The sequence below is a fragment of the Falco peregrinus genome, chromosome Z (assembly GCF_023634155.1).
Source record: "Falco peregrinus isolate bFalPer1 chromosome Z, bFalPer1.pri, whole genome shotgun sequence".
NCBI lineage: Eukaryota > Metazoa > Chordata > Aves > Falconiformes > Falconidae > Falco > Falco peregrinus.
This window is the reverse complement of record NC_073739.1, coordinates 48,722,048-48,749,916: the sequence shown is the minus strand read 5'-3', so window position 1 is coordinate 48,749,916 and position 27,869 is coordinate 48,722,048. Positions and strand designations below refer to the sequence as shown.

General features: G+C 36.7%; 1 protein-coding gene and 1 long non-coding RNA gene across 7 annotated transcripts in view; one reads left to right on the top strand and one right to left on the bottom strand.

Annotated features, from left to right (window-relative positions):
* DENND4C (DENN domain containing 4C) overlaps positions 1-27,869 on the top strand; it is a 78,120-nt gene that overhangs the window by 16,751 nt on the left and 33,500 nt on the right. For all 6 annotated transcript variants that reach the window (XM_055791036.1, XM_055791037.1, XM_055791039.1 and 3 more), the window contains exons 2-11: positions 8,588-8,915; positions 14,984-15,236; positions 16,143-16,212; positions 17,455-17,624; positions 19,230-19,471; positions 20,307-20,373; positions 21,042-21,100; positions 22,413-22,557; positions 22,902-23,077; positions 26,339-26,439. In XM_055791036.1, coding sequence (XP_055647011.1) covers positions 8,605-8,915; positions 14,984-15,236; positions 16,143-16,212; positions 17,455-17,624; positions 19,230-19,471; positions 20,307-20,373; positions 21,042-21,100; positions 22,413-22,557; positions 22,902-23,077; positions 26,339-26,439 — 1,594 coding nt within the window. In that variant the 5' untranslated portion in view covers positions 8,588-8,604. The remainder of the gene's footprint in view (positions 1-8,587; positions 8,916-14,983; positions 15,237-16,142; positions 16,213-17,454; positions 17,625-19,229; positions 19,472-20,306; positions 20,374-21,041; positions 21,101-22,412; positions 22,558-22,901; positions 23,078-26,338; positions 26,440-27,869) is intronic.
* Positions 279-27,864, bottom strand: LOC114013505 (uncharacterized). Its single transcript, XR_008744803.1, has 3 exons — positions 27,723-27,864; positions 17,606-17,672; positions 279-690 (listed from the first exon to the last, which is right to left on the bottom strand). It is a non-coding gene; the product is annotated as an uncharacterized LOC114013505 (long non-coding RNA).

Genomic DNA, 27,869 nt, shown 5'->3' with positions numbered 1-27,869 from the left:
TCTCTCTTCTGATTTGTTCACTGGAAATAATAGAGAAGTTGCATGTATAAAGACTTGGTTCATGTAGCTTATTAAGTTCTGTATTGGGGAGTGAGGTGCCTGTGGTAGTCCTTGTGTTGTCTATGCAGATTTGCCTAGCACAGTGTTTAGAAAACATAGTAGTGCTTCCCTTTTACTTAGATTGTAGCCCATAGATTTTCCAAATGTTACAATGACTTCCCGACACACTGTCTTGTATCCATCCAGTAGAGTATTTGTCTTTTAGTTTAGCAGATCTATGATCTTTAGGCCAGTTTATTTAAGAGTAAATCTCAGAGCAGAATGCATATACATTTTTCTTGCAACTTCTTTACTGCCAATAGCTGGGTATAATTCGCTTGCATTTGTGTAGAAGTTCCAAGTTGTGCTTAACATCTACATTGCTTAAAAATCTGAACTGTCCAGGCTGTTTACAAAATAAATATTTCAGCCACATTGCACACAAATTGCTGAAGTTATTCTTCAGTCTGGATTAAAATGTATTTCCTATGCAGTCTGCTTCTAAAAATGTTATTTGGTTATGAGGAAAGTATCCCATCTTGTCTAAGTTCTTCGGTCGTCTATGTATGCATACTGTAGGCTTTCACACAGCAAACACTTCTTCCTAAGCAGTAGTTTCCACACATTGTAGTTTTTGGTCACTGTCAGTATCTGAAAGAAGATACAAATTAGTTTAATAAACTGCAAAATTGTATGTTAGCCATCAATCACTTGCAAAAATGCCGTTATAATTTCACTTCTTTGACCATCAGTTCACCTGTATTTTCGGTTAAAGAGGTGTATGGACTTGGATTATATTGAAAATAGGTTGAAAAAGGTCTTCATGGCTTTAGTTTTATTTGTGATTTAGGGTCAAGAATATCTCAGTTCTGAGTCTTCACGTGAGTAGTGAAGGGAAAGGTCACGATTATAAGAAAGAGTTGGTCTTTCTCATAAAGTATTAAAAAGGCATCTGCTTCAAGGGAGCATTGTATAAGATAATATGGTTACTTTACTGCTACTTACTGCAGTGTCTTCAGTTGCAGGAAGATTGTGTTTTGTCTATGAAACTGGCTGCCATCTCTCTGATATTAGGCTTGTACTGATCTGGTTTCATGCATTTCTAGGGGACATTTGCTTAAAGCAGAATTTGAAGCCAGTGAGATTTGTATAAGTGAAGTCAACTCTATTTCATAGACTTGCTATGTAAAAAAGAGAACTTCTTAAATTCAATTTGTGTATAGTATGCAGTGAGTTTTCTTTGTAGGTAGTAGAGTGGTCACAGATGAAGAAATAAGAGGCTTTTAAGACCAAGTTGATTTTTCCAGGACCCTGTGCAACTGTTTGTTGGGTTTTTTTGTTGTTTGTTTGTTGTTTGTTTGGGTTTTTAAGAAAATGCAAGATCAGTACTCCAGTTAGGAGTGAACTGAAAAAACCTTTGGTATCCACACACATGCTTGACAAATTTATTTTATTTATTCACAGAGATACCAGCGTCTGTGCCACTTCTTTCCAGTAGCTGAAAGGAAGAAGTAATTACTCAAGGATTTACCTGCACATAAGCTTTAAAAAAAACGACCTCTGAACCCATGCTATGGGTGGTTATTCTTACTCTGGACTAAGTGTGTACACAGGTTTCCTGGAATACCTTCTCCTTAGTAGTGTCAGATACAAATAAGGCATTTGTATGTAAATTATCAGATTAGAATTTATGGCAAACCATTTCCTTTTCCACGGCATGCAGTTTTATAAAGCTTCTGTTTCCATTTCTTCAAGTCCACTTGCCAAAAACCACATTTACCTGTACCATTTGTTTCTAGACTTACACTGGCTTTCCAGTCTAATTTTAAAGGCTAACTCAACGTTCAATGCATTTTTAGGATTAGGACAGACCTGTACTTAGAATTCTAGACTTCCATCGTTTTATCATGGGTTCAAAGGGACATAGTGTAACTTATGCCATGAATTTTTAGGAATGAAAGACTTCTAATTAATGAAAAGCTTTTCTGCAGAAATGGCCTCTTGTCTCTACTGGCGTGAAAGTTCCTGGGAAGTGGAGGACAATGTTTTATTTTCTGTATTAGCCTGGGTTTTTTTTGACTGAATCTAAACTGTGTTAGAGATTGGTTCAGACGTGCCCAAGTTTCTTTGATTCAGCATGGGAGGCCTGCATGGTGGTGGGACCACACTGCTGTGTGGTCCTGAAAATAAAATAGCTGCAAAAGTTCTGTTGATAGGCCAGGAAGGGTACCATAGTTAGACTTATATGGCCACATTGCTCGTGGCGTCTGAGTTGGTGCTGTAGGTGCTCTGCACAACATTATTTGGCGTAGTAGTTATGCCGATGTTGCCCCGTGGGCGCGCAGCACCAGGTCGCACACTGAGGTGCGACATTCCTTACGTCCTTATTCTGGTTTGCACGAAGCGGGGAGCTGGGTGCCAACCCACAAATGCCCGGGTCTCCGCCTGTCAAACCGCCACACTGTTTGCACAGTTTAAAAGCATACAAAGACATCACCCCTCGCTGGTTACCAGTTACCCAGCTCCTTCATTACTCCATTTCCCATTTGTCAAATAATCCTCTCACTTCTCAGTTAGTTCACATGCTCAGTCTCAACTTCTTTTGGGCCTGGGGGGTTTCCCGAGTCGGTAGTCGGTGGTTGCGATCTGTCTCTGCCGGAGTTACCTTTCCCCTGGCTTTGCTGAGCTCCTTGCCCATGTGAGCTCCCTGCCAGCCCATCCACCCACTGGAGGGGCTCCCCTTGGGGAGCTGCTGTTCCTGAACAGAAGGATTTGCCGGTGCTTCACGGTGCGCTCAGCAGGACAGGCACAGCCCTTGGAACATGAATTTGCCCTGAACAACTGATGTGTTCTAATTCTCTTAAAGTCAAACTACTAACAATACATTCAATGTTACTAATCATTTGCTATCACTGATGTCCAAAGTTTGTTCAAAACGCTTTCTGAAATACTTGAAAGCTTCTAAGACTATACATGCTGCCTGCCAGATCACCCTCCTAGCATCATTTCCAAGAGCCTTTTTCAAAAATGAAGAATGTGGCCTAAACATTTGATGAGGTTAATGGGTTTTGCACCTCGCATACTATTTTCAGAACAGATTTTTATTCCAATGAATACTATCTTAAAATAAAAAACTGAAATGAAAGGCTGAAATCGTACTCTCAGACTTTCTAAAAAGATAAAAATTGCATGTCATGCATGTTTTCTTGGAACTTTCTAACGTTTAATAGTATTAGAAAATAAATGAAAATTCTTAGGATATGAAAGTTTTAGTGTACTAATTTTGCTAGTACTCTCTTCTGCTGCACTTTATCTGTACTTCAGATAAGCAGACAAGCACTTTCCTGTAACTGCATACTTGAGAAATGAAGTACTGTGCTTACGGAGAATTCTAAGCAAATGTTACTTCACTGCAAATAGCCAGTGCAGTAGTAAAGCAAATGATGTTCATTAATGGATTTAAATGGAGGAGTTCTGGGACAATAGTTGTGGATACAGTAATGTTAAGATGATTATTTACTGTCACTCAAGAATATGACAGGTAGCTGAAACAGACTTCCACAAATGTGTATGTTAGAGAAGTCTCTTTTTTCTGTGTTGCAGATAATGCAGAAGAAAACTTTTTGTTATGTCTAAAGAACAGGAGTCCTCGGTTATGGCAATATCTGTAAATGAAGACCAACAGCTTTAAATCAGTAATCTCCATTTTGGAATTGAAAAGCTTGTTACTACGTGATAAAAGCAACATAGCTATGAACTGAAATACAGATACAATACTTACATTGTCATCTTTACTTCATGGTGGCTGTTTGTAACTTGCTCTCATGCTCTCACAAATTTTTTTATCTTTGCATGAACAGCTCCTTGTTGTATTTCAGCTAACTGTAAATAGAGGAAAATGCAGTCTAGCTGCATTGAAAGAAAAAAACTAACTGGTGTTTTTAGACAGCAGTCAATAAACAAGTAATTTCTTATAATGTGTTTTTTTTCAAAAGTGTCCAGAATTCATAAAAGTGATCCTAAGAATGGAAACCTTTTCCCCAAGGCAATTTCATGATAAAATGTCTCCTCACGAAAGGGCTATGGTCCATATGACACTAATAGTTGAGTTACTGTATTTTTGATAGAACATTGTGGAAGAATTTTAAAATTCCATTTTTGTTGTAAGAAAGACTGTCTTTTTAGAGAGGTCAAACTTAAATGGACTGTAGGAGAGAACATTTTGCCATATTCTGGTGTTTTACAGTGAAAAGAAGTTGGGTTTTTTTCACTCCTATATATTTGTGCTAAATGGATCTCTTGACTTAGACTAGTTGTACTAACCGCCTTTAAGTGCAGTCAGTGCAGGTTGGTTTTGTTTTTCATCTACAAAACTAATTACTTCCAATAGGAATTCCCTTTAGAAGCGCAAGGGGAATTTAAAAGAACATCTCTTATCTGAAGACTTCCTATCTTTTCTCCTTTTATTAAAAAATAATTTTGTTTGTAAACTGCTGGTAGCAAACTTCCCTATTGGTGGCCTATGAGTGAATTGGAAAACTAACTTCAATAATTTCTCCGTAGCACTTGTGGATCTGTGTGGACTTGGAAGTTTGTAATTCCTCAGACAGTACTGTTCACACTCTTAAAACAGAATTCCCAGGTTTTGTTTGAGTTTGACAGGAACTGAAGTAGACTTAAAAAAAAAAAATAAATTCCTACTTGGGACTTTTATGTTGACTTTTTTTTCAATATAGCTAGTGTTTTCATCATCCAACACCAAGGTAACAGTTTTTATTTTTAGATTTTTTTTGTATTTGAATTTTGCCCTACAAGGGAATGGGGTGTTAGAATAAAAATCCCAATATTATTTTCTAAATGTTGAGTTTTCCTGTTAGTCTTGTGATGTCTCATTGAAAACTAACAGAGGCCAGTATCCCTTGAAATTATGCTGGGGAAAAGTTGCCATGATAAAACTTAAGATAGGTCTCTTGACCAACCAAACAAAGAACGTTTTTTCACTTGTCTATTAAAAGGAGCAGTGTATGTACTTATTCTTATGTGAGGAAAAAAAAATAGTGGAAAATGACAGTGGATTCATCTTGTTCCCACACAGATTATATGTTTATTTTTTCCTGCAGTTCAGAAGGCAAAGTATGCCTATAGACTAACTGAATTCTCCTGTTTCTATTTGTTTTGGTGGCTACCTGCTAGTGTCTATCTGTACTTGTAAAGCTATTGCATTAAGGATGATAACCATGGCTTAATAAGAGCTATTACTTTAAGTTCTCTTTTGAGAGATTGTGTTACTTTAAATCTTTCTGAATTTGGAGAATAAATTCATGAAGAGCTGAGTTGCACTGCTTACTTGAAACCTTACTTCTCTTATTGTTGTGGAAAAGGAAGGGAGCTGTTTTGAGAGACTCGGAACATTTTGACAAACTTGCTAAATGTTGTGCTGACATATGGTGCTTGTGTGCCAGGTTTTTCAGCTGAATTGTCTGGTGACTTTGACTTCTGCATGCCATATATTACACAGAGTTTCTGTGAAGTAAATCATAGACTTGGCTAAGAGAAAAATATAAAATCATAGATGTAAGGGTATGCTCCTTAGCAATGAGTTACTACAGTTCTATTGATCCTTACTGGTAAAAATGTGGGAATGGATTCTCTTCATTTGTGTTCTAAATTTCCAAATCTTAGTATTTAATTTTTCAGGTCCTTAAATTTTTTCTCCCTCCATTTACCATTTACGAAAGCTAAATTTTCACTTTAAAACACATTAAAGGATAATATTAACGCAAGTCCAGGGGCTATAGCTGTGATTAAAAATAGAAACTGTTGTGAGATTTTTGACGTACACTGTTAGTGTTACTGGTTTATTTCCTGCTGTGTGGTAAACCTAAGCATGGGTGACAATTTTAATGTTGCATTGAGAAAACGTGATACCAAGCTGTGTGAACGTGTAGCAGGTAATAAAAGTCTGGATTATTTAACAAAGGTGGGTTTGGGGGTTTGTTTGTTTGTTTTAGGGTTTTTTTTGTTTGTTTTGTTTTGTTTTTTTAACTTTATATGATGCCAACTATATTGCTATTTTTAGCAGCTTGTTCCAGTAATTTGGTTTCACATATGTCAAGTGTGAGCAGTACTTTCCAGATTACAAGATATTCTGGTTCATGACTTTCTATTCTTTTAAGGGGAACAGGGAGAGGTTTGTTAGTTTATTTATTTTTGTAATTCTGTGAACAAGTCCAAGCATCTTACGAGGCAGACTGAAACATCTTAGACTCCACTGTTTAATGATTAACCCAGTGCAAGTCAGTGCTGCTACTGAAAGGGGCATACCGCTGCTGCTTTTGGGCTAACACAGTGCATCATTGGAGAACTGCTCTGCTTGAATACTAAACAGTCTCTGGCAGGTTAGCATTCAGTCTGAGCGTTACGTGATTGCACAAACTATAGTTCTGGACAAAAGGGAAGGTGGGAATGAGCAGTGGCAGTATGGGGAGGGACCTTTTAATGGAAGGACCAATTTGTATGAGATCAAGTTGAAGCCATTACCCCTGCATTTTATGCTGACTCGCTTACCTGTAAAGGGCTTTATCACTAATTTCATGTTGTTTACGACAGTAAAAAGGGTAAACTTCTGCAAGTTCTGTAGCTGAAGGTGATTCAGAAGTTTCCACAAGTTGCTGTGGATTTGGAGTAATTTTCTTGTTCTTTGGGAGACTTAGGCACTGAACACCTGACAAATCGAATGAGCCTTTCATATCTCCTGATACAGCATCCCTATATTTTTAGGTCTGAAAATGCAGTCCTGTGAGGAACTGTGCAATGGCTTTCCCCTTTTCAGGGGAGTCAAACACTTCTGTGTCTCTTCCTAGGATCTCTGTTTATGGATTGCCCTATAAAAGCTGTTAGCCAAAGTGTTTAGAGAACACTGAAGTGATGTTATGAAAAGCATTGTGGAAAAATATTGCAGAGGAGAAGAGTCTTTTAAAGGGTGTCGGTACTCTTCTTTCAAGTTTGAAAGGATTTGAAAAGTTGTCATTTCAGTGTTAGAAAATAAAAAGTGGGGTTAGTTGGAGTACAGAAGTATCACAAATTTGCATGAAGTTATTTTCCTTCCCCTCCCTACTTCCATGTCATGCTACAGTACCTTGCAAAATAGTGGTTGGTGCGTAAATTTCATCATCTTATGCTAAGTTTTCTTAGTAAGCATGCAGAATGCATAACTGATTTTTCCTTTAGCTGAGTACACAGAACACTTTTGAGAACAATCTTTAGTAGTCTTATAAAAGTGTGAAGATGTGACATATCTTTTCAGTGTAATTTCGGTAAGAAAGAGCAGGATAAGAACAGGAGGAGAAACCACATTGCAGGGAACAGTATTATGCTATCTCCACCACACCACCTTTCTGTTGGCAGAGGCCAGTGTTCCTGCAATTATCAGACTAGGACATTCTAAATACAAGAAGACTTCCAATTTTGGTGCACTTGTTAGCTGGTAATACCCATGGACCGCCACTTCTTGCTGGGTGGTACCTTGGCAACTGTGGTGGTCTTGTTTTCTAAGTTGGGAACCAAGCTTCCATTCTTGGTTAGTTTTCTAGAAGGGATCCCCAGAAATGTGATAGAAACATGGAGATCTAAAAGAAGGTGGTTCCTTGCTCCCTGAAGGGGTGTAATAGTATTCAGTTTTATTGCTTGGCCACTACTGTTTAAGTATTTCTCATTCAGCTTTTAGGTATTTCATGAGACTGGATACTTGAAATTGTACTTGGGATATTTGAGCATAGTCTGTCTGCTCTTAACAGAAACTTGCATTTCACAGGTTTAAAATCATATGCTTAGTGAACATCACCAGCATTGTGAGAACAACTCTTTCTAGATCTGTAATGTGCAGCTAAGCAATTGTGTGTACAGCCTGATCAGCTGATGAAATGTGGGTTTGGATGTGTGATTTTTTTGTAAACGACTTCCAGATGTTGCAGTTGCCAGCTGAACGTCTCAAGACTGCACTGTTAGGTCTAGATTATGAAACAAAATGGAGGAAATGTGCCAAAGGTAGTGAGCCTATACTTGGAATTGTTGCCTCAAAAATGAAATTAAAAAAAAAAAAAAAAGAAAAAGAAAAAGCAGCATGATTCTGTAGTCAAGTTACTCACTAAGCAATGGATGAAAAATATAGATGCTTTAAGTTAGGCATAGCTGCATTAATGTATAGCTTGTGAAGAACTTGAATGGTCTAATAGCTAATGCCAGGCAATTTTCTGTGTAGCTGCTGTGTTAGGAGGTTTGAGGTTTTTATCTCACTTAAACTTTCTTGTACTAAAACGTGACTGTTTCAGTGCTAGAACTGAAATCCAGTTACCAACAATACTATTTCTTTGAACAGCAGAAATCAAAGTTTGCTTTGGAGTTTTCCTAGAATTTTCATGAAATCTTTATGTAGGAAATTTTTTATTTGCAAAAGTTTCTTTAAAGATTTTCAATTCTCCTACTTGTTGAGGGAAGGGGTTTAGCTTGAAAACAGAGTGTTTGACTTCTTTCTCTTTATTTTCCCCAGGAAGTACTGACATAACCATGATAGAAGACAAAGGTCCACGGGTGGCTGACTACTTTGTAGTGGCAGGGCTCACTGATACAGATACTGCAACTCTTCTGGACCAAGAAATAAGCAGACATGAAACAACGTCAACTGGTCCAAAGGCTCCAATTACTGACATTGCTGTGATAATTAAATCAGCTGGTGAAACTGTCCCAGAGGGATACACCTGTGTTGAAGCCACCCCTACAGCCCTTCAAGCCAACTTAAACTATGGAAGTCTAAAGAGTCCTGAACTTTTTCTTTGCTACAAGAGAGGCCGGGACAAACCACCTCTTACTGACATTGGGTGAGATTTCTATAAGAATTCCATTCCTCCTTCAGTAATAATAAAATCTTATTCTGCATAGATGATGATGAAAACAGATGTGAGAAAACTTAAAAACAGATTGTCTTTGAATCTATATTGCTTATTGTGTGTATCTGTGTTGTATTTTCTTTCTGAAATAAGCTGAAGAAAGTGTCAGTCTTCTAGTGAACTTGTCTTTTTAGAGTGAATGATAATATTTTACTTAAACAGACAGGAGATATATAGAGAGATGGCGCAAATTAAATGTGAGAAAAGAAGTTCTCTGCTGCAGTTTTATGAAAAGTGAAAGAATAGTACAAAATTGAAATGGTATAGTGCAAAGCCAAAAATATAACGTGTTTAATCTGAAAGCTCTGACTTCAGGAGACAAAAATTACCACTTAGTGGGATTCACTTTAATGCTTAAAAGATATCACTTAAAAATCATAGGACACTGAAACACAGATCTTAAAATTATCCACCTACCTAGCCACCTACCTAGAATCTTGTAGCCTGCCTTACTGTCAGATCACAGTATTTGTGAGGTTGCTTACACAACATGGTTGGCTGCAAACACTGGATTATGTAGTCTCTTGGTAACTCTAATCATTCTTGTATTTCAAACCCAGGGTTTTTTTATGTCTGAGGTGTAAGTTCCTAAAGAGATACTGGTACTGTGTTTGAGAGCTTTAGATATAGTCAATGCTTTAAGTTCAGTGCTTAAGAAATGCAGGGGGCAACCTGGCAGGGAAACTCTGAACTAATTTTGTTGCTTATAGGATCCTGAGTTTAATGTAAATATTCAGGACCAAACCCACAAAATCCCCCAAGATCTTGAGCTGGTGGATATTATAGTCCGTCCTCAATCTGTAATAACTCATGCAGCTCTACAGTATTGCCTAAATTGCTCTATATAGCACTTTTCTGGTTTGGATAATGATGTTGTAGAATTACTGGGGATGTAATGAGAAAGAAAATGGAACATGAGTGAGGGGAACGGTTACAATGATGGCAGAATAAGGAGTGTATGTGTGTTTCCTTATTTATTTATTTATTAAATAAATAGCAAAGAGTAAAGGAAAAAACCCTATGCATTTATATGTAAGCTGTAATAAGTTTAGTAGATTTAATGTATAAGTTTAAGCACATTAGGCACAATGTCTACATATCCTGCTTTTGACCTGCAGTTTGAGTGCTAACTGGCAAGTAGAGTCCAGTCAGGAAGAAACCGATAGTGAAATTTTAGTAATGAAGTGAGTTACATGGCAAGATCTTTGCTCTTCAAGTTGTATAATTAACATGGTACATTCTAATTTCAGTTCATTTTGATAATCTAAATTTTGTTATAATAATCTTCAGTGAAACTGTGGATTTTTAAAATAGTGTGTTCCCATGTGTGTGACTGACACTACAAGATGAGATAACTGTTACAATGGGATTTGACTGTGTGGAATTGCAGTATGAAGTTGTTTTTTGAATGGTATGTCAAACTTCAGTAAGTTCTAGCAGAAGGAAGAATTTTGAGGAGTTCCTCACATGGATTCCTAAACCATCAGTCTTCAGCATGTGCCTTTATGGAAGCAACTCTGCTAGTGCATGTTTTTTTTCACGTCTCCCTCAACTTTAGGAGCTTGAATGCTTGGGTAGCTTTCATAAGGAATATTTGATAAGCAAAATAGGCAAATAGTTGGCTGACTAAGGGTTTCCTGAAAAGAGACACTTTTTAAAACTATTGGTGGAAAACTGTGGTATTTGGCAAGTGGTATTTATTCTATATTTTGTTTTACACAGCTCTAGTTAGAGTGTCACACCTAACAAATCATGGCAGGCTTTTCTCTCTGTGCAATGATGCATATGAGTGTTTTCCCCCTGCTGTTCCTGCTGTTTTGCAACTACGTGCAAGAAATTGTTAGAGCAAACTTTTTTGTGTTGTTACGAATTTCAATGTGTTCAAATAAAAGTGGAGTTTGGGCAAGAGATGTATGTACATTCTGAAGACTAATTTATGCTGTTCTATACTCTTTTAATTAAAAAGAACCAAGTGTGAAAGAGCATTTTATCTTTCAGCCTTACATATCCATTAAGTCAGCTGACAGGCTGAGCGGACTTAATAGCTCGAGAAAGAATGTATCCCTTGAAAGAGTCAAGTCCATAGTCTTCTGTCAAGGTTGTTTATATGTGTGTGTGTGTATGAAACTGAGTTATCTTGTAGCCCCAGCATTCAGATGATTCTTGGTAAATGTGTGTCTCTGTATTTCTTTCAGGGCTATTTTTAGGGAAACTAATGAAACAAATACTGTTTTGAGAAAGGGGGAGATGGGAGCGTGCTCTGCTGATTCTCTGCCATTGTCCTTGTGTTCTCAATTTCTGTACCCTCCTCCATCCTCTTTCCTTCCTATTCTTCCACTGATTCTTGGGTTGAAGCATCTGTAAGCTGCTAGTGACTCCCTGCTGCAGGTGCTCACTTGCACATAGTTAGGTCATGTGCTGTGCTTCTGGGTGTTGCATTTGGGTAATTCAGCTATTTGTCATTCTGTTGCTTTCCTAACCAATATTTTTGCTAATGTTCCAGAAATGGACAAGAACTGAGATCTGAGATTTGTTTTGTGCAGTGAGACAAGATCTCACCTCTCTTTGTTTTACACTTTAGTTAGGAATATGGGGGAGCTCCAGCACTTGTTTCTTAAACAGAAGAAAATCTGACAGAAAAATGCTTTCCAAGTGGAAGTGGTTTTGCAATTTCTAACACCTACTGTATCTGGTTTCTGAAAATACCTGCAGGAGTATCTTGCTTTACAAGAGATGTATTTAAAAAATGAAAGCGAACTGAGATTTCAAGAAGCATAATAGAAACTGGAATATGTTCTTAACAGCCAACATCTTCCATTGTTCCTTAAATCCCACCAGTGTGACAGCTGTAGTTGGTGTTTGGAACAGCCTAGGATAGTAATGATGAAACGAATCACTTGTATGTTTAGACAAATAATAATAGTAGTGGCAGTAGAAATAAAAGATAAGTCGATCTTTTCCCTACTTGACCCAATGCTTCTCTGACCCTTCTACTGCCTAGTATATTTATTTTATTTCCTTTACTGCCTTCTCCTAAATGAGACAGGAAAGGTTATTATAAATACTTACTTTGCATAAGGGCTGTGAGAGGCAGGAATGTGGTTGGACATAGAGAAGTCAAGGCCAGAGAGCAGTCCCACACAGTACAATTCCAACAGTCCAACTATTCTGAAATTATTTTCTGTGGATTAAGGTTTTTAAGAGCTGCAAGAAGGTAGTATTTATCTTTTCTGAACTCTTGTCTGATGTATTGAAGTATACCTTTAAATAAGTAAAACTGGTCATGAGAGAACTTCCATGTACAATATGAAATGGCCTTATGAAGATAAAAGATTTTTTTGGCCTTTCTTACAAAAAAAAGGACCTACTAAAGGAAATGGTAGGTAAAGTTTTGCTTGAAATTAAACTTTATTGAAGTTGATAGAATAATGTAGCAAATAAGGTATACTTAGGGTGAAGGCCAAGGTATAAGCTCATAGGAAAAGGAAACCAGTCTTACCCTGTTCAGTACTATTCAAAGGCAGACAAGGGGAAGTTTAAACAAGTAAGTTTTACTTACTTTCTCAGGGAGGACTTTGTGTGTACAGGGTATCGTGTTAAATATTTCATGCATGACTTCTGAATGTATTTGTCTGAATCATTAAAATAATTGTTTAATTTGAGTGATCCATGGGGGGTGATTTTCCTCTGTTTGCTTGTTTTCTGAAATTCAGTACTGAGTGTTAGGTCAGGAAATGGTGTGGGTTTAATACTACTTCTGCTGGTATTGAAGTAGGGGTGAAAGTTGCTTTCATTTTCTTTTTGCTTTTGATGGGAGGTGAACCCACTGTTACAGTTTTCTTGAACACTGCTCAGCCCCTTACCCCTTAGAAGTGTTTGCACAACTGAGATATTCTTCAGTCTTTAAGTATTTTTCTGAGAATACTTGTAAACCTAAATTGGACTGCTGGAATTGTCTGATTAATAAGGCTTTCCTTCTCAAAAGCTGTCAGCTGACAAATGATTCTGGAATAACTTTAAATTTGTGGATTTTATTTAAAATACATGACATCAAAATAAAACTGAACTGAAATTTCTATTGGAGGCTGCTCTGTTAATATTATCTTCTGAATAATGTAAGGCAGTGATGTGAAGATTTCATGTAAACTCCATGCACAGTGAAGGTGGCCTGAGAGCTGCTGCCATTGTAGTTGTTGGGTTTGTGTTTGTTTAGTTTAGTTTTGGGGCTTTTTTAAACTTAGGAAGTAGGTAACCCAATTAAAAAAGCAAAATACATGTTCTTTGAGAAGATGAGTTAATTTAGAAGTAATGTGAAGCCTGTACTTTCTCTGTACGTATCTTGAAACTGTAGCAAGTATACTAAAACTTGTTTCAACTTGGAAACACTGGTGTTAGGCTGGTTTTGAACCTGAGGTTACACATTGTTTAAAAAGTAATAGTAGTTTGAGTATCAAGACTTCTTACAAGCGAAACAATTATCGAAGGCAAGAATATTGTCCTCCATGAACTAGCTGAATAAATTTATGTGGCAGCCTAGTAGCTACATCAACGTACTCCCAAATTATGTGATTTCTTTGGTTTATTGAAATATTCTAGGACTGTAGTTTATGTATATCCTCAATACTGTAACAAGATACACATTTGTTCTGTGGAATTAGACTAAACAGTAATATTTGCATATTCCAGTTTGAAGATGGACAGTAATGTTTAAGTAATTTGGAAATTTTAATAGTATATATATTTTTTTGTGAAAATGCTGAGAATTATTTGATCTGGAAAAAGCTGTGGTTTTTTGTTGGTTGCTTGCTTTGGTTTGGATTTTTTTAGCTTATGCACATGACTTTTTGAAGTTTTCAAATTTGCACTTACTAATAGCGTGTTAAGCATTTAACCAAGGGTATTTTGGGGACAGTAAAAGATACATTGTATGGTTATTTTTTGTTTTAAACTGAAGTTGTAATACATGACATGTGGAAAGCTGCAGGTCACAAAGTAGCAAGTTGTAATATGTTACCTTTAACCTAAATCTTGCCGTGTATTGTAAAGATGAAGACTCATGTGGGTGGCTAGTACTCTGTACATACTGCAGAGAATCAAGCAAATGTAACCATTGCTTATTGGGGTGTGCAATGGGAGATATTGCCCTGTGATTGCAGCTGTGCATCAAAAATATGCAGTGATGCGCAGTTTGACTTCCACATTTCTTCTTATGGTTGCTTCCTAAGAGCTTATGTTTGGGAAAGACGGTGTGTGAACTTTTTAGTTCATTTAGCTGCTGTGAAGCCATGAAGGATTTTTCTTTTCCTGCTAAGAGTATGGTGTTCTAAACTAGTGATCTGGCTAGAAAATCCAGGTACCATGTGAATGTTGCTGTAAGGCCATATGTTGTGCTTTCTAGTAGTACAGTTAACTGTAGTTATGTCTTCCTTTACTGTGGAATGGAGTACTAGGTGGTGGTTGTTGTTGTCGTTCCCCTAAATGTTATTCAAACTATGGATGTAAATCATTACTGAGCTTGGGGTTTTTGTCTGTAAAAATTCATCTAGGGAGCACACTTCTGTCTTCTGTGGCTCTTTTGCAACAGCATGCCTTAAAAAAAAAAAAAAAGAAAAGAAAAAGTCAAGCTTGAAATTACTTTCCAGACATTTTAGTGATGGAAATGTATGCAAGCAGTGTAAAGCTTCCTTTGTGTTTAATTTTCATTGATAGTGCAGCATTCCTACTAATTCTGTAGCTAAATCCCTTTCATTATGGCTTGATTTTGTTTTCCTATGTTTACTACAAAGACTATGATTTGTGCCCACAGAGATTTCTTATATTTAAATATTTCTGAACAGTTTCTTTGCCTCATTGTGCATGATGAAAGTATATAAAATGCGTATTAGAATGTTGCAAGGATGACATTGGGTGCTAACAAATGGACAATTTCTGTGAATTTGTTCAAGTAATTTCATATATACTTGAATGCACAGAATATTTTGTTTCCTTCCTGTCTGCAGAGTTCTATATGAAGGGAAGGAGCGCATCATTTCAGGCTGCGAGGTGATTCAAGCTACTCCTTATGGTCGTTGTGCTAATGTTAACAACAGTTCAGCTTCTTCTCAACGAATCTTTATCACATATCGAAGGGCTTCTCCAATACGACCTCAAAATTCATTGGCAGTGACGGATATCTGCGTAATTGTTACCAGCAAAGGAGAAACCCCTCCTCATACTTTCTGCAAAGTTGATAAGAATTTAAATTGTGGTATGGTGAGTATTTAAAAATGAGTTCTGCTTTTTGGGTTTGTTTTTTTTTTTTTCCATAACCCTCAAACAAACCCATAGGAGTGCCTCTTAAACTCTTAGCACTGTTATCATTGCGTTCTATCACAGTTCAGTTTTGTAAGTTTTATAGCTGTGATTTCCTTTCATGTTAGGAATTACTTGTTTGTACTGATTACTCACTACTTTGTTACATATTCATGTCTAGGTGCTATTTAGGAGTTGTGTGATGGATTTTTTTATTTATTTATCTATTTTTAATTATCCCCTCCTCTTCGGTGATGCTGGCACTCAGGATGAATCACAAATGCTTTTTTCTAGTTAGCAATAATGCCTATGTTACTAAGACGCATAAGAACGATAACCACTGCTTATAGTTTCTTCATGTGCTTTTATTTAGCCTGTTTTGCATTTAGCTTACTTGGGCTGAAATAAGTGGAGTTTTTTTGAATGGTAGAGTGTATTTAGACAAACTGCAAAAACACTATGTAAATAATCAGTTTATGGAAGTATGGGAAAAGCTTCAAGTGATGATGTTTAGAATTTGACTTCTGCTGATGAGGTTCCAATAAGAGTCTCCTTTTAAATGACCAAGAAAACATGAAGCTGCAAAGTATCAGCTTCACTTTTTCCTATTATTCTGTAAGTCAAAGAGTAATGTGGTGGTGTGACTATTTAACATAAATCTTGTAACCTGTAAGAAATGTGAGAAGGGTCAATTCTTGTTTTCATGATTTACGGGCACTCAGCAGCCAACCAGTCATTTTATTCTATAACACTTTTTATTTAAATGTCTGCTTTGTTTATGAGTGGGAGTATATACGAATGCTTATGCTTGATTTCTCTGTTGCCTGTTGTCTTTGCTGGTTCTAAGATAAAACTTGTGTCTTCTAGTGGGGTTCCAGCGTATACCTTTGTTACAAGAAGTCTGTGCCAGCTTCTAACTCTTTAGCATATAAAGCTGGTAAGTAATTTTAGAAGCAGACTGTCTAAACATGCTAACAGAAGGATTTGAATGCCTTGTTGAAATCAAATAATACTTTAAAGACTTTTAAGTGCTGTCTGTCAGAATTCTGTTCCTAGAGCATGTCATTGGAAATCAACTCCTATAATGTTGTCTTTGCTCTCCTAACTCTATCCTGGGGCGGGGGGAGGGGAAGGGCACCTTAATAGGAATAGCATTGTTCTGTATTAATTTTGTTCTTATGATGACAGCTTTGGTAGCTTAGATGCTTTAGCAGAAGGCTTAGCAAGCATTTCAGCTGTAACAGAAGTCTTCATATTGCTTGTGTTGGTGATGATGGAGGAGTAGTAATTAAAAATTCTGTTCAACCATACTCATATTTCTTTTTATCTTTCACAGCTAATGCAACATCTTTCATTTAATTTGAAAATTAAAATGTGTTCCTTCAGTTCCACAGCTATTCAATTGTTTCTTATTTGAGGAGAGACAAAAAGTCTTGTCTTTTACGTCTGGCTTTTATTAAGGTTTTTAGTGCATTGCTACAGATTACAGATTTTTTTTTTTTAAAAGAATTTTAACTTCCTGAAGAGTTTCTGTGGAGCACTAAGTGCACAAAGTTTCTTTGAAAAGAGTAAACTAACAAGTAAAAGTGGAAAGCATAGATAGTGAAGTCAGTGCATCATAAAATAAGCTAGATAAACACCACTAGTAAACCAATGCTTGTGTGCCTGTTGTCTACCAGCAAGGTTAGATATGTTTCTGAAAACTGAATGAACAATTTGTTTTAATTGAACATATTGACGGATGAGCAAAAAATGTGGACAGTCAGCTAGTTCATCCTATTTTCAATGGAGGTATTGCTGCTGGTTTTACGGTAGAGAAATTATTACTTTCTTCAGAGGAATTTCTTTGTAATAAAATCTATTCCAACAGCACATTTAAATAGCACAGATAAACTGGTTTAAATTAAAAATCTTTAATGAGTTTTTGCTGTGTACTCTTTTCTGAGCAGTTACCAAGAGGGAGTGCTTCAGTATTCATAAACAACTTTTAAATGATTGTTACTTGGATGACTTAGTCTTACTGTCAAATAAAAGACTTTCTTGTTCTGCAGATGTAATCTTCAGCTATAAAGTCCAGATAACCAAGAGACTTTGGTGTATATTGTGGAAAATATATTGCTTACATTATTTTGGGCTTACAGAGCAAATGTACTTAATTTTTCCTTCTCTTATTCTGAAGGCTTGATTTTCAGATATCCTCAAGAGGACTATGAGTCATTCCCGCTGTCGGAATCTGTACCACTCTTCTGCCTTCCAATGGGGGCTACTATAGAGTGCTGGGACCCTCAAACCAAATATCCACTACCAGTGTTCTCAACATTTGTACTGACCTGCTCCTCTGCAGAAAAGGTATGGCTCCACGCTGTGTCTAGTTTTTTCTTTTAGTTCAGATGGCTGCTGTGGAGATAAATAGGCATTGTTTCTTCTGTATTTGAGAAATACTACAAAATGAATTGTTAAATCTTGAGCCTGTGTGTAAGGCAGAAGTAAACCAAAACAGGAAATAGCTGCAAGACTATGTGCTGTTCAGTTCCATGTAAGCTGAACCATACACTTAACAAAACCAAAATAACAGTGCATGTATTTTCCTGTTCTTTCAAGAAAGAAGTTTCTGGGAATGGAAACATAGCCTACATGGTACAGAGATGTTCACGTACCACATGTATTGGCAATGTTTAAGTTGGTAACAGTTTTCCTATGGTTGACTTAAAAGCCACTCTGTGAGTTTGTGTAATTGGGCTCTGTAAGTATCTGTGTGTGTGTGAATAGGAAAATAATTACCAGAAAAACAACAGGGTAGGGGGAGGAAAAGTATGTGCTGAAAGGTAGCATCTGAAAGGCTCTGAAGAACTGATGAGCTCCTGAGACCAGTGATCGTGTTGAATTCACATGAAGTGATAGACACAAGACACCAGCAGTCTGCTGAATCCGTACAAGACCACTAGCACACATGGGCACCAAAAGTGTGTTGCGTGACTCAGCCCACATGTGAGAAGTCAGTGTCTGCTATACACAAACAGAACGACAGGATTATAGGTACACCTTGATGAAGCAAGGGAGACCTTGGTTGAGGTTGGTCTCGCAGCTGTTACTTCAGCTTGCCAGCTGTGTCTGTTTGTGTGTGAACTGCATGAAGGAATAAGTGAATGTAATGTGTGATTAGCTCTCTGTGACTAATAAACAGCAACTTAGCTTGATTAGTGTTAACAGCTCAGCTTCCACTCTGCCTCAGTCCCCTATCAGGGAAATTTTATATTCCTCCATTTCCAATCAACAAAAAAAGTCTTTCTCCAATATATTAATAGTTATTTTGCAAGGAGGAATGCAATAGCAGCCAGTATTTTTCTCCAAGAGAATATATGCTGTAGTATCCATCTTTCCCTGTTCTGCTTTTGCTAAGCTTGCCAGAATAATTCAGTCAGTTATGAAACTGACAAATGGGGAAGAAGTATTAGAAAAGGTCAATAGCTGTTTAGCTTAATAAAATGAGTGAAGTCAAAGCTAAAATAATTTTATTGTTTAGTGTGGTAATGATAGGGTAATGTACTGAATGCTAGCATTTCATGAGGTATTTTTGTGTTTGTTTGGATTTTTGATCACGTTTTTCTGGTTTGTTGTTGTTGTGGGTCTTTGGGGTTTTTTTTACCGTAATGGTTAATGGATAAGGTTTTGTCACAGCAATCGTTTTTTATCCTTCCCTTTCAATTTACTGAATATGAATACTTTGTTGAGGAATAGTGCAAGGAGAGAGATGGAGAGGCACAAGAGTCCAAAGAATTTAGTTTATAAGTGTACTTTGTGTATGTTGCATATGTAAAAGGTCATTTCACAAGCTACCAGCAAAAGCAGTATAGCATGTGTGTGAACACCAGGCACTTACGGATGCTTCGAAATTTCTAACCCAGTCTGCTGTTAAATACTGGGTATGCTCAGCTGGTTTTCTTCATCTTTTAGGTTTATGGTGCTGCAATTCAGTTTTATGAGCCTTATCCGCGGGAGCTGCTAACAGAAAAACAACAATTGCAGCTGGGTCTCCTGACAGCTGTGGAGAGGAAAGCAGTTACTTCCAAGTCCATCAATTCCAACAAATGCATCTGCCTTCTCTCACACTGGCCTTTCTTTGAAGCCTTTCGAAAATTTCTTATGTTCATCTACAAACTGTCTGTCTCTGGACCTCATCCTCTTCCCATTGAAAAGTAAGTAAAACCTTTCTCAAGTTAATGTGGGAAGGTAGCTGTATCAGCTCAAGAAATCATGTGATTTATACATGTCACACTTAGTTGGTATATTTGCTCCATCCTCTTGCTTGCACTGTGTAGCTTATGTTGTATTGATAGAAATTATTGTTGCTTCTGTTTAATAGTAGTGGCTCTTGCAGTGCCAGGAAAGTGAACTGAATTTTACCGTGGCTTTTCTGTTAGAGAATGTCAAGCCTGTTTACCTTTGTCTTAACTGTGTCAAACACAGAAGACGGCTGAGCTTTAAGATACATGCCAACCTTTGCAGTCCCGCATTTTAGGTTAATAAATACAAGCTGAGGAAACACCGGTGTCTGTTTCCAGGCACAGCAACTGCTGCTCATGTTTTGTTTGTCTGTCGGTGTAAACTCTGTAGAGGATGCTTTTAGTGGTCCTAAAAGTGTGCTGATATACAATGTTACCTTCAAAACTGTATTAGACATCTGGCAGTAAAGCGTATAGTTTCTCTTAGCTAAGCCTCGTTGGAAACTCTGTAGCATGGGGTGAGGCTGCCTGGGATTCTAAATGGCTTGCCTAAGTGCCAGTGTGTTCTTATCTTTTGTATACATATCTGAAGCTGCCAGTATTAATTTTCATGCATGAAATGTGAGTGAATGGAGCTTCTTTGTTTCAGTTTGCATAGGTAGGCTCTGAAACTTATCAAACCAGTAAATAAATCCTAACAGCCTTTCTAAAACATGGTACCATAGTAATTCCAAAATGCGAGTAACACTGTTTTCAGTCCCTAATTACTCCCCGGTGCTGATTTTGTAACATCATGTCTTCTTTGCAGGCACATATCCCATTTTATGCACAATATACCTTTTCCTTCACCACAAAGGCCAAGAATTCTTGTGCAGGTAAGCAAAACATTCGTTTCCATTTTTAGTTACAGTAACAGCAAACCATCTTTCTTGCTTTTGAAAGCCTGGTTTCTTCCTTTAGGCTTTTTTTCCGAGTTTTAAATACCCATCTATAGGAAGGAAAATGGGAAGAGATGAATGGGCTCGCCTTCTCTTTTATTTGTGTAAACCTCGGGTAACTTAGCAAAGCAAACTGTTTTGGACTTAAGGTGATGCAGGTGGTAGCAGCATCCTACTCGCACTTTGAAATTTCTGCCACGTATTACCTATTCATTTTATAGGCACCATTTGCATTACCTCCGTGGGGGCCGTTTGTTTTCTGTCTTTCTCTCACTTGTCCACCCACTACTGTGGGTCATAGGTTAGTCCCCCGGGGCCCTGTCTCTTATGCTTCTCTGTTTAATCACCTAGCAGCAGTGACATGTTCAACACTGAGTCACAGGCAATTTCCTGTAACTTCTGAGAATCGTTTCAGTGACTAATACATGCTGTGTTGACCTAGTGAACACAAGTCCAAAGATTGTCACTGATTTGCTTCCCTCGCATGGCATTGTGACTCTGTCTGCCAGGCAGTTTACGAGACTGTGGATATAAGTTTATGTTGGAATATTAAACTGTATTAACCTTGGAGTTGCCCATATCAATCATACTACTTTGTGTTTCAGCTTTCTGCCCATGATGCATTAATACTGTCTCAGCCAGTTTCTACACCATTGCCATTAAGGTATCATTATTAATGCTTTAAATGTATGGTACTTGAAAAATTCAGAGGTAAATAGGAATTAAGTCATAGAAGGAAGCCAAACATTACTGCAATATTAGTAGATTTTATAAACAGAAACCTCAATATGCATTCATAATATTATACGGTGTGTCTTTCTGACATAGACCTGTCCCTTGTGGAAGAATAGCATCACTAATTATCCCGAAATAAAGATGAATTGCCAGATTATTGTAGAAACTATGCAGAAAGAAGCAGCAGGCTGTAAGGAAAAAATATGTATGTATTTAAATATCTTGTCTTTTCAAAACCTGTGTAGTAAGCAACTTTTTTTTTAATAACATAGACTATTATCTTGGTTTTTTCCCTTTTTGGATCCAAGAGAGACATTTATATCAAGCAGATGTGTAAAATCAGTCAATGCACAAGTATGCAGATACTTTGGAAATTTGTAATTATACCTAAAAATTTGTATTTGTGCTTGAAGGTTGATGCAATCGCTGTGGGTACTGCCTGCATCTTCTGGGCTGTAGTTCGGTATGATGACATGGGGTTTTGCCTGAGTAGTTTTTAAGTTAAAAATAAAAATATTCTCCCTTTTTTATTTTTTCTTCCCTTAAAAATTATCATACAATATTCTATATGCAGAAGAGTCCCATGTTTAATCAACTTACACAGCCTCTTAAGTGAAAAATTAAAGCCTGCCACCAAACCACGAAGTAGCATGCAAGTGCTTTTCTAAAGACATATTTTACATCCCTGTGCTCTTACATATGCCATTACAACTTGTAAATGTGTACAGTCCAAACAGATGAAATGGAATACAAACTATAGAAATGCATGTTGCTATCAGAATCATGGATTGATTTTACTTGACTAGTATTAGAATTTGATACTGTGATTCTAAGATCAAATTAGTTCATTATTTTTGCCTGAGGTAACCCATCATATGAAACTGCTAGTGTTATTTGTGCTTGGATTACTTGTTAACCAGTTAGATCTTTTACTGTTACAAAGACAAGATGCCTGCGCATATATGAGAGAGAGTGCCATAAGCAACACAAACTCACCAGTAGCATGGTATAACGTATGTTTCTTTAGTGATAGAATTTGAATTAATGTTTATTTGTGGCAGTGTAAGTCTCATACTGAGGTGATAGGTATTAGATAAGTAGATAGACATTTAATGTATGGTAATATACATTAGTTGGTTCCAAACAGTTGTCAGAAGTTTGACAGTAGTGATTTTTTTATTTTATTTTTTTTAAATCCTGTAACATTCTTATTCTCTTCTCCCTTCCCATCCACCCTTTAGTGGAGCAAACTTTAGCACTCTGCTCATGAATCTTGGACCGGAAAACTGTGCCACTCTGTTACTCTTTGTATTACTAGAAGGCAAGATCCTCCTCCATTCTCTTAGACCAGCTGTGTTGACAGGAGTTGCTGAAGCTGTGGTAGCTGTAAGTACAAAGAGTTCTGTACAGCAGTGAGAGAAATCAGTTCAAACTCCACAGTTATTACAAGGCTTTTTAAAGTTAAAATGATTGATGCACTAAATGATCATTTTTCCCAGAAACAGCATTTAAAGTGCTCTAGCATATCTTATTATTATAACTGTTAGAATCATCAACGTTTTTTGCATAGATTACTAAGAGATATGCTATAAGTTAGTGGTCAGACTTGAAGAATTTTTTCTGACAGTGTAACTGTCATTTCGACTTGAGGCATGTAACTTCTTGGCTTTTATTGTACTGTATCTGTTGTCTTGTTTTAATGCGTTGATTTCATTTAATTTTTCCTTCAGATGATATTTCCATTTCAGTGGCAATGTCCATATATCCCTCTCTGTCCTTTGTCTCTGGCCACCGTACTCAGTGCACCTGTTCCATTTATTGTTGGAGTTGATTCACGATACTTTGATCTGTACGATCCACCACAGGATATTGTGTGCATTGATTTAGACACAAACATGGTGTACATGTAAGTTCTGTGGAGTTTTTACATTTATCTGTAGAGGGAGAGATTGCTGAAATGCTCAGGAGATAAAACTTTTTTAAATACCCTTTTATCTGATATCGTCTATTTCTCACTGTCCTCTGTTCTTTTTCTTATTTCTAATGCTTCATAGCAAATTAAGATTTACTAAGTTAAGGGGTGACACTTGGTGCTGACATTAAAAATGTGATGCAGATGTTGCTATGAAGTTAGTAACAATGGTAATGTGTTCTGTTTTGTTTTGCCACTTCCAGTATAGCTCATTAAGGTAAGGGGATAAAAGCTAGGACAGAGGAAGAGAAGTTGTTCCTGGTTTGTGTTTGGGATTTGGGTTTTTTTTTCGTGCCCCACCGTTTCTTACATTTCCATCTTGACCTACCGCTTTTGAATTTGGTTTGCCTGTGTTCAGTGACTATTAGTATGAACGTGTTTCAGGACCCTTTGTGTCAGTTTTTGATGCTGTCTTACACTCAGAGCACTTCATGTTAGTGTTAATAAAGAAATATTTCTCAAGTTACAAGGGCCAGATTTTTTGTGAAATCAGTCAAGCTAAATTTGGTGTCTTGACTACATTCAATCTAAAACATTTTCACTTAATTATCATGGGTTTAATGCTTTTCTTAAATTTAAGGCATTGCATGAAGTTTCCTCTCACCTTCTTGAGGAGGGGCTAAGTCAGAGTAACTCTTCTGTTTTTCTGTAATGTATCTCAATGAGAGAAAAAACTTCAGGTATTTAACTTAGTAACTTTATTAATTACCTTTCCATTTTTAATTAGATCATAAATGGAAAGAGGCATCTGAGCTAGTTGAAGACGAAGGTGAACATCCCTAAATAAAGTGCACATCTTTTTGTTTGTGACAATATAGTTTTACTTCATCTTGTGTCACTTCTTAACTCGCGAACTTTATTTTTTTTACTAACTTGAGTTGGAATTAGTAAATTGATATATGGGTCAGTTGAACGCATCCTTGATTTTCATTGTGTCAAAAGGACCCTTCCTCTGCTGAAACAAATGTTTCCTTTACATTACTGAAATGTTTTGTTTTATTAGTAGCATCAAAGGAAATGCTGAACAATGGAGCAGGTTAAGTTTATTTTTATTTGGTTTTTTCTCCTTCCCCTAGGTCCCCATTAAAAACGTTGCAAAATACCCATTTTTTTATCACTGTGTGTTGAAGTATTATGCCACCGAAAGAATAATCATAATAGGTGTTGTGAAAGAAGAATGTATTGAAGAAATTCAAGGAAGATAATTTGTTTGTGTGGAGATAATTGCAGTGAAAAATACCTGGTCATAAATAGAATGGAAGTTGAAGAGTGGGTTGCAGAAAAATGAAAGAGAAACAGGGGATTTAGCAGGCAGATAAGGATGTCAAGATTCTGTTGGGATGACTGCTCGAAAGAACAAGTACCAGCCTTACCTGGATTGGTTACTGAACTAAAAATCTACCAGTGGCTGAGCTCTTACGAGACACTCAACTGGAAATATTTTTCATCTTTTCTTTTACTGTCTTATAAGTCCATTTCTCCTTCAGTAGTCAACTGGCATTTTTCTTTTTTGCTGCATGTTATGCATATATCTCACCTGTACCACTTATTGACTTCCAGAGGAATTTGACATCTGTAACATTTGACTTGGGTAAATGTGAGGTGTTAGTACCTGTGTTATAAAACTTTTTTTAACCAGGAAATGAGAATGTTTTTCAGTTTTGGAGATGTGTAGGCAAAACTAAATCTCCATAAAGCACTTGTGTTAAGCTCATACAGAATTCTAAAATGCTGTGTTATTAGTGAGTAAAAATTAATGTTCCATTTCATTTTATCCATGCCTGTTTCTGCCCCTCTTTGTTTCTGTGGCAAACCTGCTGCTTTTTTTTTTTTTTTTAAAGGTGTAAAAGCATTTAACAGCACTGTTGCTAACTTTGGAATACTACATAATAGAAGAATAATGTTTGAAAAATTCAGTATTTTCTAGTACATCAGTCTGCCTAATGTCTTTTTAGAGCAAATTTGCTGCTATCTTCCTTATCATAGACTGAAGCTTTATTTGCTGCCAAAAAATACTGAAGGCCTTTTACTCATTCAGCATCTTCCTTAATGCCTTTTTTTGGAGGTTTTAAACTATCTCTGTGAAAGTAACATTGAAAGCTGCTTAAGGAAGGTATCCTTTTTAGGGCAAAGATTTGAGAGTTTGTTTTATTTTTATAGCAGGGTTTTTTTCCCTTACGTATTTGGAACAGTACCACTTATATTGTTTATAGGCATGCCATTATGGTAGAGAAAAAATGGGCAAAGGCATCCATAAGTCTGTATTTTTTCTTTAACTCCTGATTCTTTGGCTTGCTTCTTAAGACAGTTCTGTGTCAATGCCAATTGCAAAGTGCAGAACAAGCAGTGACAGCATCAGCTTGGATAGTAATAACTGATAAGGCTTTGCAGCCGCAAGGTTCGTTTTATTCCTTGTTACAACAGTTCTTCCCCACCTTCTGTCTTCCAGAAAAAGGCATAGGAGTTCTCAGGATTGACTCCCTACTCTCTCTCTCTCTCTTTATGTCAACTGCTTAAACAAGGTCTGGCATTGTACCTAACAAAGATGAGCATCCCTTGAGGCCAATTTATCCCACTGCTTAATCAACCACATCATTTTCAGACTGTGAACTGAACTCCCAGTCTTCCTAGTTCCTGCTAGCCTGTGGCTTAAGCTGAAAAAACTGGGTTGCCATAGAGGTGTCACAGTGTACTATATGACTATAAAGCCACCAGACTGGTCTTCCAGCATTTTACAGTAACAAGTTCATGTATTCCAGACTGGCTTTATTTGTAGCAGTATAGCAGGTTTATGGTAGTATAGACTTCGCATAGTAATCACATACAGATTAGTGTGCTTAAATTATATTAGCAAGACTGATAAAAATTCTGAAAGGGAAATCAGCTAAGTAAAATTTAAGCTAAAGAGTCTAACCAAATCTTAATGCAGATTCTCCTTACAGGCTGGAGAAGACTTTACTTCTAACTCGATTTATACTGTTCTGTGTCTGAGGAAAATAAGTCCTGAATTGTGTCACTCCTGGTTTTTTTATTTTTGACAAATAGGGACAGTGACAAGACTTCTTTTCAAAATAATTTCTTTTTTTTTTTTAATTTACTATGTTCTGAAAATAAAGCGACTTAGGGCTGTGGAAGCTATTATTTTTTAAATGGCTTGTATTTTATATATCCCTTTTCCCCTCCTCTGTGCTTTAGATCAGACGATAAGAAGAGCACCAACTGGAAGCAGTTTCCTAAGAAGCCCTGTAAAAGTCTGCTCAGCACCTTAAAGAAACTGCACCCACAGCTTGCGGCAGGTGAAATATATAAAATAAAATGGGAAGGGGAAAGAACAGAAACTGCCTAAAGCAGGAAAAGTCAATACTCAAAGAAAACTAGTAAATTTTCTGATACACACCTGCAAGTCTTAAATTATTGGTGTATAAATGTAAAGGACTTCCTTCTGTCACGTGTGGTGTGAATTATTTTTTCAATATTTTATTTTCTTTGCTGTGATTTCTTAATATATAAGCTACTTTTTTAGACTTTACTCATGATTAGATTATATTCAAACAAAGATTCAGCTAAAATTGTTTGGATCTCAACCTAAACCAATATTCGCAGCTCTGATCAAAAATTAGAGAGCAAATGGGGATATGAGTAAAATAATGTTGCAGCTGTTGTGCAAATACTGCTGAGTATTTCAGGTAATAACTTTTCTACAAAAATAATCAAGTAGCTAATTTTTGACATATTTTGTCAAAAGAAAAAGAAAAAATTACCATCTTCAGCCTAATGACTTGGGACAGGTAAAAGCAAAGTTATCACTAACCGAAGAGTTTTCAGGTATTGCTTCTTTCTGACTGTAAGGTAAGCTGGTTCAGAGTATGTTAGGTTGCATCATTATGGAGGAGACAATGATAGCCTCATAGGTATATAAGATACAAAAAGCTCGTAAATTACGGAAAGAGACAAGTACATTAATTAAGAGACAAATGGTCTTGCCTCTGGTTTCCTTTTTTTTTTTTTTTTTTTTTGTTAAGATAGCGTTTATTTCATCTGTCAAAAGACCTCGGCTTTTCTTTTGGTTTAATCAGTAGCATGTCATGCAAACTACCTAATATAAACTTGATCAGAACCAGTGTTCTTTTTTTGATATAATATTGCCAAAATAGAAGAATTATCTAATATTTATGTTAAAATATTTATGTATATTCTTACATAAATATTCATATTATGATAATTGGTATTTCTGTTATAATAAAAAACAGGAAACTATAATTTTCAGCAGTATGTGATACTGGTTTTTTTTAAGAGTGCAAGAGTGGTCTCTGCATGTCATCTACTTGTTCTACCCTTTGGTACACTAAAATGTTAGAATTTTGATGAGAAAAATAGTTTAGGCCCTTTCTTTCTCGATGTGCAGTCTTCAGAACAGGGAAAACATGGTCCTTTGTGTTTGTGTTGAAATGTTCCTGGAAGACTACATTCAGTTGGGTATGTGATAACATCAGCCCAGCTGAGAGCCTTCTCCTTGTTTTATATCCTAGAGGGCTGTGTGAGCTACAAAACCACATAATTAACTTCTGAGATAACTTACCTTTTATATGAGCCAGGTCAACTGGAAAATAGTCGCAGGATTTCTAGTGTTTGTCACTTCCGAATATGGGCAAGTAGGAAAAAGAAAAATCCATCTTCAGCATCTTGCAAATTTTTAATATAGGATTGTATGTGTTGCGTATTGCTA